This window comes from Oryzias latipes, chromosome 16 (assembly GCF_053564925.1).
Source record: "Oryzias latipes strain Hd-rR chromosome 16, Olatipes_Hd-rR_3.1".
In the NCBI taxonomy this organism is placed as follows: Eukaryota; Metazoa; Chordata; class Actinopteri; order Beloniformes; family Adrianichthyidae; genus Oryzias; species Oryzias latipes.
The window spans coordinates 22,090,591-22,103,875 of record NC_136252.1 but is presented as its reverse complement, the minus strand read 5'-3'; the positions used below and the strand labels follow the sequence as shown (position 1 = coordinate 22,103,875).

Below are 13,285 nucleotides of genomic sequence, written 5' to 3'. Positions count from 1 at the left end.
AGTGAAAGGAGTCACTGGGTTCATGGTAATTTACTCCTAAAGGTCACCATCTGCTGACATCCCCTCGTGCCCTCCATGAACCAGCATCCTCCAACATGTAGCTACACCCCTATATCATGCATATGGCCTTGAAGTTTTTTTTTAAACTAGCTGGATTAAATTAGATCGTGTGGACGGAAAAGCAACAGAAATCTGTAAAATGATTTTTTTAAAGCTGTATTCATTGTTGGTCTTCAGTCAACCATGAAAAAAGAAAAGTGACTTAAGAAAAAAAAAAGTAACAATATTTCTGTCTGGATGGATGGACCTTCACTTCACTTTAGTTATTTCTTCAGCCCTATTCTTCGGTTGTCCATATATTTTTGGGTTATCTTTTGAAGCAATTCAAGTAAAAACACACACACACACACACATATATATATATATATATATATATATATATATATATATATATATATATATATATATATATATATATATATATATATATATATATATATATATATATATATATATATATATATATATATGTGTGTGTGTGTGTTTTATATATATATATATATATATATATATATATATATATATATATATATATATATATATATATATATATATATATATATGAATGACTTTTTAGTGTGTAAATGTTTAAAAAAGATAATTAGGCCATGTTAAGTGAAATGAAAACAAATGTTTTCAGTCAGCAAGAATACCATTCTCCAAAATGTGCTATTTTTTCTCTCTCCTTGATACAGCATAAAGTTGGTTCCTGTGTGCCTGTGTGCTGTCAGACTTCCCCTAATGTTTTCTTTCCTCTCCATTTCTCCCCCCCCCCCTGTTTACATCCATTACCCACCATTACATGTCACTAACTTCTCTTCTTACCATTCCCCTCATTTTGTGCTGTCGTTCTTAATCTTTTGCCCTCACCACTACGACACACATAACAGTTTTAGACAATAACATTTACATGACCTGATCTGCTCTGGGAGACATGGCAGTTTTTGTTATAACTTAACAATGAGATTTATTGCAACCAAAAATGAAAACTTTAAAACTAAATTATCTTGCTCTTTTACCCTTAATTTCTTTTATTTACAAGAAATTCAGGGCATCCCAGTGCTCTCGTCCTCTGATGGTAATAGCCCATCTCAAATCTCAAACTAAATACTCAGCAGAATCCTCCTTTACCTGACCTTGGTTTCTCTGAGAGTTGAATGCATTGCAACCAGAGCTTTGGCTCCACTTAAATTTAACACTTAGAGCAGTCTTTCATTTTTAGACATTGATGTTAAAACAACGTTCGATAAAAAAATAACTATGAAAGTACTCTGATTTGACAAATGGATTGAGATATTATGCTGAATTATGGCTCCTTTAAAAACAAATCCTGACATATTTTGGTAGGTTATGATTTACAGTTTTTTTTAAATGTGTAACACTGAAACAACATGGAAAATAAAAGCAGTTGTAACCTCCATACATGACATTAAATAAAAACCAGGACCACCAGTTGACTCAGTTTTGCATTCCCTCAGGGTCCGCATGAGGAGAGGCTGACCTTAACTGTCTGAGGCTGGAGTCTTGGCTCAGTTCAGTTACAGAAATTTACAAGTCCAAAGCTTGTTTTTTGCTTCCAGCTATTTGTCTTTTAAACGGAGTGCTCATTGTTCTGCTGTCCTCGACTTCCCATGTTAGAAGTATTTAATACATTAAATTCAATAAAAAGTTTTTTATCTGGCTCAATGTAACAATCAGAGCCCCACTCCTGTCCCTGGGATGTTGTTGTTGCCTAAACTGCAACCATTTCTGACTAAAACATTATGGACGCTTGTTGAACCTGTGAAATCTAGAAAAAAGGAGTACATTTATAAACATGTTTGACAAATAATAGTGTGAAAGGCTGAAACAATAACCAAAAAAAAAATCCTTTGGGTAAAAATCTGACTGCTAAAGCAGAGGACTGTGGCTTTATCTTGTATCTCACTTAAATTTAGGGGTTTAAAAGATCAAAACAAATCTAAGCGAATTCTAACAATATTTTTCTAAGCCATTCCTCCTATATATTTATGAACAAATATTTACATTTTCTACTCATCTATTTAACGACTCAACGGTGCCCCTCTTTGGACAATAATGGTAACACCACTTTCCAAAATAAACGTGACACATCAGCACATTTTTCTGTAATTTCAGGTTTATTTAAACTTAAGCTTTAAGATAATAATTCCTCGCACGCTGCTGTCCGTTTTTGAATAAGATACAAAAAATGTCACAAACTCTGGTGATAACAAAAATTCCTAAAAATAAAAATAAATTACATGCTCTTCATATCATAGATAAATTACTATCCTTTTTGTTTTGTTTATATACTTATAAAATGTAATTTATACTACAAGGATTTAGAAACGAAACTGAAACATTCAAAGCCACAGCTGTGCGGCACAAAACTATACAGACACAGACAAAAACATTTATAAAACCAGCGCACAATTAGACGTCACAGAGCTTCTTTTGACCGATGCAACAATTAAATGACAGATACGAATGCGTGAAGCCTACACCAACACTGCGTACAACTTTTCTCAGTTATATAAAAACATACAAGCGCAGCAAGGCAATTATGAACATTCAAACTTACTCGGCAAATATACAGTTTCCTAAACCTTGACTGAGTGTGCATGCATATGTGTGAAGGGAAGGCAAGTTAAAATGACTTATAATGATAATTACACACATATACAGAAGTTGCCCCTTCAGTAAGCAAAGTTTTTTAGTCAAAGCAGAATTAAATTTGACTGCATTTTTAATCGGACATTACGGAAATATGTGTTTGTCCAGTCTTAGTGGGGTTCTCTAATTCTTGAGCAATCTTTAACATTTCTTCCAAAAAGGTGATGTCTAGCAATTATTTTTTATTACTGTAATGACTGTCAAGTTAAAAACTGTGCTTTATTTTTAATATTAAAAAAAAGAAAATTTAAAGAGGAACAGCAAGCTGTTAAGTGAAGTCTAAACTATAAATTGCTGCTTTTATTTTGTAAAAAACAAAAAACAGGGGAAGTTGTTATTTTTCAAAATCCTTTCCGTGCCACATGTTGACCGAAAGGTGCCATGCTTACATCTACAAAAATAAAAACCACCTTTTCTTACAAAACTTATATTTTAATCTTTTTTGCGTCATTGCTAAAAAAAAAACTAATTGGATTCAAGAAATAAAATATCTTTCTCTTCCTAGAACTGAACATTGAACACAGAGGTCGTGCTGTTTAACATCCATATCAATTCCGTTTTCTATTTAGTAACTGCAACCTATTTTGGTCAACACACCCCTTTGGTTCACCTGTACAAATACTGATTTAAAGGACACTTGAGGAAATCTTTTTGGCAAACAGTACAATACGTACGACATGTAAATAGATCCTTCTAGGTTGGCTGGGGGACACGCATGCAAAGATCGGCTCCAGGAGACCTTCGGCACAACGGCTTGTCGGGCACATGTGGTAACAATTTAACTTGTGAGTAGTGGTATGCATGTCAGACTGATCTAAATTCAAGATCCTTTGGATTTGTGGGGATCTAGATAGAAGCTAAATCTGCTCTTGAAACACAGTCTAAGCGTGCACTTTCATTTACGACCTAACAGCCAGCGAAATGAGCTTCCAAGAGATGAACAGACTCCATCATTGCATCAGTTCATACACATAGTAAATTTGTTGTAAAAAAAAAAAGTGGAGATTAAATTAGATTCAACTGACTTGTGGAAGAAGGAGCTTGCTGCTTTCACATGTTTTCTCCTGAAGACTCAGGAATAAAGAGCTAAATGTTATCTGAATGCCAAATCAAGTCTTTTCTGTCCATTTTTAAAGACTCCTTCTCTCGGGGGTCATCCGGCATTCTGAGCTCATTCTTGGTTGCGTTCACTGCAGGACGCTCTGTAGCTGCTCATTGTCTCTTGGCCCGCTGAGCACTCTGTGTGCAGGAGGCGCAGCAGGCAGTTTTGTAGTAGGGGTACACGCACATTCTGGCCTGCACCACCATCATGCAGTTATCCCGTCTGTCCCTACAGTTTTTATCTGCAAACAAAGAGAAGGAAGCCGCGTTCAGAAGGGAGAACGACTAAAATACACAGGAATGCACTGCCTTGGGTTCACCCACCTGTGACTTGTGGGCCGCAGGGTATTGTGTTGCAGGCCTGTTCCTGTTCGGGTTTGCTGCTGGCATCGCATGCTTGGCTGTGCGTTTTGTCTGGTGTAAGACATCGAACCTCCCTCACCTGCAAGCCCCTCCCACAAGAACGTGAACACTGGAAGGAAAAAGTGGTAAATGGAGCAAAAATAATGAGTTTAAACAGACACCTGGGCTTAAATTCCATACTATTCCTGTCACATCACGACTCACCGCGCTCCATTCTGTTGTGAACCATGATGACTGACACTCTCCCATCTGGCACTCTTGGACTGCAACGGGCTTTTCTAGATGAGCGCACTCAGTGGAGGGCACAACAGTGAAGTCATTTCCCATTTTCTTCACACAAATAATGTCTCGGCGCTGGGTTCCATCCCCACATGGAACATTACACTGAACAATACCAGAATGGGACAGAAACATACAGCTTAAGGGATTAAAAAACAATAAGGTGGTATTAATGGGTCTAAAACATACAAGACCTTTAATCTATTTTACACAAAAGGCAAAAATATTCCTAATTTTCCTCAACACCTGCAATATTTTTTACTTAGTGATGTTTACATAGTGTAGTGTTTGCATTTTGTTATTTAAAGCCTGTTTTTGTTTTTTGATGACTTTCAAAGCCTGTATGTGATATTTCAGAAGAAATTTTATGATTTGGTAAAATCTAAATTTCAATTTGCGGACTGCAACCTAACCATTCTTCCCTATATTTGATTTCTTTAATTTTACCAAAAAAATGAAAAAAGAGATACTGACACACATAGGTTACTTTAACTATGAAGTAGAATAATTGCAGTTTATACCAAATTTGTGAATCAAACTTTTGAACCATCAAACTTCTTTAAAAAAATCTTTTTTGTCTTACTTATTTTGTACAGTAACATCTTTTTTTTTTATCCTGTGTGAAAACATAAAATATTGTTTGTTTCTTGGTGTATAGCCTGCAATTTAGGAAATCTCTTCTGCATTCTTCTATTCTATTAAACATTTTACACATAATTGTAAAATGGTACTATAGATCCCAGAACACAAACATTTTCTTTCCTTCATCTCACCTTTGTCCAAGGACTACTGAACCATGTGAGCGTTGGCACACATGGACCACTGTTACAGGCCTTCAGCTCTGATGGTTTTTCGGAAACACAGTCCCCTCCTCCTTCACCTTCCCTGACCCCACCTCTTGTAAGGCACACCACTTCTCTCTTCTGCACCCCAGGGCCACACTGTGCTGAGCACTGTGTTCACAAAGTGAGACAACGTGTCAAGAAATGCAGCTGTTGGTAGCTCTGCTTCTGACCGTGTTTCTTACTCACAGTGTTGGACCAGTCGGTGAAGTACCAGTTGGTGACACAGGGGCCCATGTTGCACTCCTCACTTCCCTGTGGGCGGACCCTGGAGTTGCACTCGTTGTCGTTCACCACACCGCCTTGATCACTAACACAGCGCACACTTCTGGTCCGTTTACCGACACCGCAGTCCACTGAGCACTGCATTAAGATTCACATTTTTACCATCATAAGAAAAGTACAAAACTGTTCAAGTGTTAGTTGTTATTCGGTCTGTCCTTCAAAGGATTAAAACATACCGTGCTCCAATCGGAGTCGACCTCCCAGTGGGAGCAGAGCTGGAGGTGGCAGGCCTGTGTTGACGGTGGTGGGGTGAGATTAGCACAGCGCTGGGGATGGACCATAGTGGAGCGATTTCCAAAGCTCTGCCGACACTGGAGCTGCCTCTGCTGCATGCCCGGCCCACAAGACACACTGCACTCCGACCACGCACTGACCTCCCAGCTACAGCAGACAAAGAAAATGTGGTAAAAATATCAGCATATATTCCAGTTTAAAGTCCCACTCCGATCATCTTATGATCTATTGTGCACCCAGTGGTCTTTTAATTATAATTATGCCGTTTTTAGCCAAAATCAAGAAACCTGTGCGGTATTTTAGTATAGTTTCTGCAGAGCAGCAGTAGTTCATTAGAAATTCACCTCTTCATGCTCACACTTCCCATCAATTCCCATCTGTTTCCACTCTCCCTCAAGCCTGTTATAGGTGCAACTAAAAAGGCGAGCAATAAAAGAGTTATCCAGCCATACAGTTTTGAGTCAGATGCCAGCTCAGACGAGGAAAACGAAGACGTACACGGATCTATTTGTCTACAAGCAGATCCATCAGAATGGAGCGGAGCAGAGTCGCTTGTCGTTGTAAGTTCTACGTCACAACTGCAATCTTCTTCCAATGGCATTTTTCATCTGCTCCTGATTCATAACAATTTGAATCAAGAAATATTCAGAAATGCAATTTTAATATTTAAAACACCAAAAACACAATTTTCATTGGAATGGGTCTTTAAAAACATTTATGAGGTAAAAGTTAAACTATATATGAAACAAGATATTAAAAAGTACATACGTAAAAGTATGTCAGACTTTTTAGCTTATTTTTTTCCAAACCTTTCTTACTCATTAATACCAAACAGGCATCTGTATATTTAAAAAAAACTGTGTTCAACTCTGTGTTTCAGCTATAATAAATTGAAATTGTTAATACAAACACTTTTTATAAACTATTTTTGCAGTAAAATAAATGTAGTCACTGCATCTGTGGGAGCAGCAATAATTCAGGAAATGAATGTTTAATATTTTAGGCAGAATGCATTGTTCTTTATGGCTGAATGTGGTTCGCTTACAATGGTGGGCAGGAGTGTGTGTTGCACGGCTCCTCCTCGGGAACAGGCTTGGCTGCAGAGTCACACTTCCTCTCTGGAACCTCTTCATCTGTTTGCCGATTCACACAGATAATGACTCTATGCTGAAAACCTATAAGACACGCACAGAATGGACAAAGCTGTTTTTCTCGTGTTTTTGCACTTACACCCCACAACCAGCGGAGGGAGACATCACATCATGCTAAAAGGCAGACTGAAGTTTATAGTAAGGTGAATATGCAGATATCTTCAGGACTTTTTAGAGGCTGACCTTTGCCACAGGAGGCAGAGCACTGCGTAAGGCCACCTCTCCTCCACACAAACGGCAGCTGAGTGTCTGGGGGCAGGTCAGTGCGAGGAGGGATCCGCGCATTCCTGTTGGGCGCTGATCCTCGTTGCCGCGTCCTCTCAGGTGTCCAGCGGTCTGAAGATGGTTGAGAAAATACAGACGAGGAGGAGGATGAGGAGGAGGGGGAAGAGTGGGAGGGAAAGGAAGGGCCCGAAATAGGAGGAGAAGCAGGAGGTGGGTCCTCTATTGATACAGTCAGGGGACCTGGGAAAACAATAAAAAGACAAACATGGATGGACAAATTAGACAGGACAGGAAGGGCGGGAGGTTGGGAAAGGAACACAAGGAGGAGGGAGGAATGAAAGGTGAAAGAAGGTGTAAATGCAAAAACTGTGAGGACAAGAGGAAGGCAGTGAGTCACAGGCTAATGATGTCATGGTGAGGTCAGGGTCTCATGACAAGCAAATATGTTGAGCAGATAGTCTCCCATCTGGGTCATGGCAAACAAACACACACAAAAACGCTAATAAAAGACTCCCTTCTATGTGGTTCACAACCACACCCATCGTAATCCAAAAAGACGTCAGTTACGCCTCTCTGTCGTGTTTCCTTCAGTAATTAGGAAAGATCATCTCACCTTCAACCCATCCTTTCTTAAACCTGATGGATTTAGGATGGGGCTTGTGTGAATTAGTGATATGCTAAGCACATGCAAACTATAGAATACTGCGCCACTCCTGCACGCAGCCAACTGAGGCTTAAAGGATTTTCTGTCAGTGGGTAGGGAGATCGTACGATCGTAAAGGGGTCTTACTGCGAAGGGGTGCCCTCGCCGTGTCTCGCTCCCGTGGCCTCTCTCTGGGTATCTCCACTGGGGGTTCCCTTTCCCTCTCCGTCAGCTTTTCCTTTTCTGCCTTTTTCTCCACAGGCATGTAAAACTCATAGTCGATGCCCGGGTTGTCTTTGTGGAAAATAACCTGGAGAGAAAACAGACAATACTCATCTTGCAATAAAGAAACCCTTGGGGAAAAACCGCAAGTGTCAGACGTAAGATAGGCTGCAGACTTTGGACCCCTGCCCCTAAGAGGAATTCAGGCGATGATGCAAAGTCTGTCAAGTTAATCTTGTCATGTTGGTGTAAACATAATCAGTAAAAGTTTTGTGCCAACATTTGTTCATTTTAAAGTTAGTAGCTAAATTCTTTGGACAAAAGTTGAAAGAAAGCAGTGTAAGATCCCTGCTCTTGAACTGGATCTGTTATTATTAGGACATAGGCATCCTAATGTGGTTTACAGTGAGCTTAAGCAGATCAGTCTTTATCCATGCATGTTGGTAAAACAAGGCTGCCTGTCTGGGAACCTTTTTACAAAGAGAAAAGATGCAGCAGACGACTTTTGCTACAGTTGTTTGGAAAATTGATTAGATTCAGTAGCATGAAGCTGTGTGGTCACATACAAACCAACTCAGCTGCATCCATGTTTTTATTTGTATTGAAAACAGCAAACCCTTTGTACAAAATTCTAATTTCTTTAAAATCTCAAATGATTAGAATTGTTTCCCATTTACAGCAAAACATTTGTCTTTTTAAAATATAATGTTGTTCTTATCTAAAGATGTTGCTTCATATTTCTAGTGATTTACCATAAAGTATTTTTAGTTTACATCTTTTCATTGCTTTAAGGATGCTAGAGCATCCAGAGCAGCCACATAACATGATGCTTCCACCACCCTGCTTAACAGTTGAAATTTTGATCTGAGGCTAGAAAGAGTTTGTTCAGCACAGCAGATCAGCTTTCACTGATGCACGGATTTGGTTTGGCAGAGACTTTTACACCGGATGCCCTTCCTGACACAATCCTGTATTTTATCCGGGCTAGGACAGGGAGACCCAGACCTGGGCTTCCTTGTGGCTAAATGGTTAGCCAAAAGTGTGAAGGGTCTTGCCTGAGACCTGGGAAACAAACCCTGGCTGTCGATGTGCCAGGCTTAAAAGATTTTCTGTCATTGATAGCATCATACCATTGTAGCTCTTGTTCAATGACAAAAATAAGATTTCCCAATAATGTTGTGTTGGGATTAATTGATTGATTGGTTTATTTCAATCTATTTTGAGGAGGACTGTGTGTTTGAAGGCTTGAAGAAAGACATCCACAGGTTTTTCAGCACTTAACTCAAAAAGGACAATTTCTCCATATGTATTTTTTTTTAACTATGTCATGTTGATCATAATAAAAAAATCTTAAACCTTAATTTTCTCTGAAAATGTTTAAAAAGCTCTAAAAGTCAGAAGCTTTCAGAATTCAAGTTTCAAAGACTATTAAGAGATTTGGAGAGACTAATTCTTGGTTATGATGACTGAAAATTAATTTTGCTGTTTAGTGACAGAATGAGTTGGATGTCATTCACACACTCCAGGCTAAAATGTTCTAATCACTTTGTTGAACAAACGTAGGGCGACTTTTATGTCAAGAGTGAAGGAGAAGAGCAGTGCATTAGACCAAATAGCCAGTGTTCCGCTGTGATGCACTGTGATGAATGGGACCGGCTTTGATCATTTCAGTGTGGCCTGGTGCGGATTTAAACTACCCGGAGGAAAATGAGAAACTTTTTTTTCCGCATCAACAGAGATTTCAATGGATGAGCAGTCATATCGGCCCCTAAAACAAAAGGTTTTTGAAGAAAAAAAAAATCAAAGAACAGGGAGTGAGATAACCACAGAGGATTTTATCTATGCTCCTTTATTGAGTGATGTGTTCACATGACTGAGTTCATGCGAGACATCTCGGAGCAAACATCTTTGGAGCAAACTTAGGACATTACTGATCACGTTAGGAACTCACTTTGATTAAAATAGTGTTTTAAACATTTGTTGTGGATTTTTCTGATGATAAAGGAAGAAAATAAAGCGCAAAATTCCATTTCTGAGCATTTCTTTTTTCAAGTTGTTGTTGATAATGTGCAGCTAAACACATTATATTTGAAAAAGAGCTCCAAGCTCTGAGCAACGGGGAGAAGAATCGGGGGCACTAACAGTCCCGCCTGCAACTCAGAGGTGAATTTCTAATGAACTCCTGCCATTCTGCAGAAACTATGTCCTAGAAAACGACACAGGTTTTTTGATTTTGACTAAAAACGGCATAATCATAATAAAAAAGACCACTGGGAATGCTTTTACAATAGATCAAAAGATAATCGAAGTGGGTCTGTCAGGAAAATGTTTTATTATTTTGATTGCAATTTACCAGATTAACAATTTTGAAACTGGGATCGTATTTTAGTTAAACTAACAATTTTACCAAGATGGTTAGCACATTAAGATTTACAAAAGGTCAGGGATATAGAAAAGTATAACATAACAGGAAATAAAAATAGACAAAAATGGTAATTTGACTTTCTGTATCAAAAATCTGGCTTTAGCCTTTCTTTTCTGGTTTTCAATGTTTTACTTTAATATCCATATTCTATTGCAGATTCCTTCTTTATTTTTATTTTTTTCCAAAGAGAAATTTGCCTGGGGGTTCCAGGCAGCGACTTAAGCATGTGTATTAATGCTAGAGTCCGCAGGGGGACAGATGCAAATGTTCTCAATCAGCTGCAGCTATGTTCCTTCACATTAATTGGCCATGCCCTGGGTTATGTTTGCTCATAGGGTTAAAAGGAAGGCCTTCCTTTGCAGCAGGACTTACATAGAGTTGCAGCTGTGTTGTGGTGGGTCCTGGAGCCCTTAGGGATTCTCCTCTCCCTTCCTTCCCCTCCGACTGCACCCTGGGTCGGATGTAGGTGAAAGTAGTTCCACCTGCTTTATACTCTCCAGGAGGGTCCACAGCCCAGCGTCCATTTACCACTGATGCCCCGGTGCCACTCCTCAGAGCTGGAGAAATTGATTTTAGGGGCAGGTTGAAAACGTCAGCCGGATTTGAGTCTTGTTTTCTTTTCGCATTAGGACCATGTTTAGTCTGGTGAATTCTTAAGAAACCCACCATGTGCCTAAACACACTCCCAGACACACAAACACAGGCTTCAGCTCATTAACAGGAGGCCGAGGAAAAAAACACACACAAATGCAAACATGTACACACTTCAGCTTCAGCTTTTTCTGGCTTGAGTTTACACGACCACAAAATCTTCCGCCTTGGCTGAAGCCAGAACACACACACATTGGCCAAATCTACACTTTCCTCTCCAATGTTTCACTTTTACCGAAGTTCTTTTTATGCAAGACATCTTGAGCCACATTAGTGTTGTGCACTGACATTTGGCGAATCAGTGGCATCTCACCAAGGTAGTTGGGGCTGGTACGTCTCTCCGTGATGTTAATGAGTCTAGCTCCGGCTGGGATGTCCAGGATCTTGTGGTAACCAAGGGTAACGGTAGCATTTTGGAAGCTTCCCGTCACTTTTCGACAGGACGAGTCCTGCCCACCACACACTCCACACTTGTCAATCACAGTGCTGGAGCCCAGCACCCCGTCACAGCCCTCAGTCTGGAAGGAGAAGACATTGAAAAGATGTGAGTGATGGGTGGGACAATGAAGATAAAGGAGGGTAAGGGAACAAGGGAGATGTGGAAGGAGAAAGGCAAGTGGGGGAAAAAAAGGAAAGCTAGCCCTGTGTTGTTGACATTTCTAAACTGCTGAGAACGTCCACTATTATTTGTGTATATTGGTAGCTGGGGCTTTTTCTTTGAGGCGGAGTGCTGGAATTTGGCTGAAATCAGAGTTTGAGAGTGCAAATGAGAGAAAAGATACAGAGGAAAAGGGCCCAGTGTGGGCTCTCCTAATCTGAACGGCAGATTTAAATCAGCCTCCAGACATGAGATTACAAAAGCCAAGTCCTGCGCAATGTCAGACGTTGCTAGACAGGGTGGACTTAGGTTCAGACACCTTAGAAAAAATTTCCCCCACACATTCATAGTTTAATTCACTCACCAGACATCGTCCTTCTATACAGACATCGTTGGTGCTGACATTGAAGCAGGGCGTCCCGTCTCTGACTCGCTCTGCCTGACGGACGTAGAATCTATAACCAGCAGGTCTGCAGGTCAGCTCGCACTGTTTGTCCTCACCAACTGCAACACAAAGTATAGCCTAAGACTAGCTGAAAGAAACGGTATCATAAACACCTTTCAGAGTAGTCAGGAAACCAGAGCTGCTCAATATAACCCCTAACAGACAGTGAGACATCGATCAGCTATTTCCTCTTCTGCTCAGTGCTCACAGTTGCACCGTCTCTGGGGTCACGAGAAAGGTGTAAACACAAGCCTGAGAAAGGTACGACTTCTCTTTGTAACCCAACTGGAGTGCACAGGAAATGTGCAAGGAAGAAAAATCAAAGGAAGAGAGCACTTCTTTAAGGTTTCCAGAGGAAATCAAAGTCCTTTAGTGCCAAGAGAGCAGGCTGACAAACAGATGAGTGCTGAAACTCTCGCTGGAAGGGAAGCATTACAAGCATATAGTAAGGAAGCAGAGAGATGACACACAAGTAATGAAGAACAGTGCTTGTGTTGCTGATGTTCAGAAATTGTCACGATTCTGAGATCTGAGTGCAACACAAATAAATACAATACAAATTAAACATTTGATTTTAGTAACTGGACTTAAAAAAGCAAGATTTTCCCAAAAGGTGGAAAAATTCAGGCAAAAGCGAAGGTGGGAAAAAGAAGAATAGTAGCAAAGAAATGGTTCTGCTGTTAGAGTGTTTTGGAAAAACAAATCTAACAGTCTTTATTTACAGGGATCACTATGTGTCTAGAAATGAGACTTTTCAGTGTGGATATTTCTTAATCTCAACCTCCCTTTTTTGTCATCATGAAAAACTACAACTCAAGAACTATCAAATAAGATGTTGACTTCTTGCCAAGAGTCATAAAAATTATTAGTTACTGTTGTTACATTATTGTGCCTTAAACTAAGTTATGAAATAAAAGTGGTATTCATTGTTGTAAAAATCTATAATTCCATCAAAATGTTCATAGAGCATTAGACATTATTTCCCCATGACGGCATCTTATCTGTCAGGGTAAAAACACATCAGCAGGAAGTGATCCAGAGCTCTGTTGCTTTTACGGGTCAAGAAGTTCACGGTAGACACCTGAAAC

General features: G+C 39.6%; 1 protein-coding gene across 1 annotated transcript in view; it reads right to left on the bottom strand.

Annotated features, from left to right (window-relative positions):
• Positions 1–2,179: 2,179 nt before the first annotated feature.
• Positions 2,180–13,285, bottom strand: part of adamtsl4 (ADAMTS-like 4) — a 39,088-nt gene continuing 27,982 nt past the window's right edge. Inside the window, exons 6-17 of the mRNA XM_011485327.4 lie at positions 12,117–12,256; positions 11,468–11,672; positions 10,876–11,060; positions 8,004–8,166; positions 7,172–7,453; positions 6,883–7,012; positions 5,780–5,984; positions 5,508–5,681; positions 5,250–5,429; positions 4,402–4,581; positions 4,159–4,306; positions 2,180–4,076 (exon numbers count right to left, since the gene is read on the bottom strand). Coding sequence (XP_011483629.1) covers positions 3,946–4,076; positions 4,159–4,306; positions 4,402–4,581; positions 5,250–5,429; positions 5,508–5,681; positions 5,780–5,984; positions 6,883–7,012; positions 7,172–7,453; positions 8,004–8,166; positions 10,876–11,060; positions 11,468–11,672; positions 12,117–12,256 — 2,123 coding nt within the window. The 3' untranslated portion in view covers positions 2,180–3,945. The remainder of the gene's footprint in view (positions 4,077–4,158; positions 4,307–4,401; positions 4,582–5,249; positions 5,430–5,507; positions 5,682–5,779; positions 5,985–6,882; positions 7,013–7,171; positions 7,454–8,003; positions 8,167–10,875; positions 11,061–11,467; positions 11,673–12,116; positions 12,257–13,285) is intronic.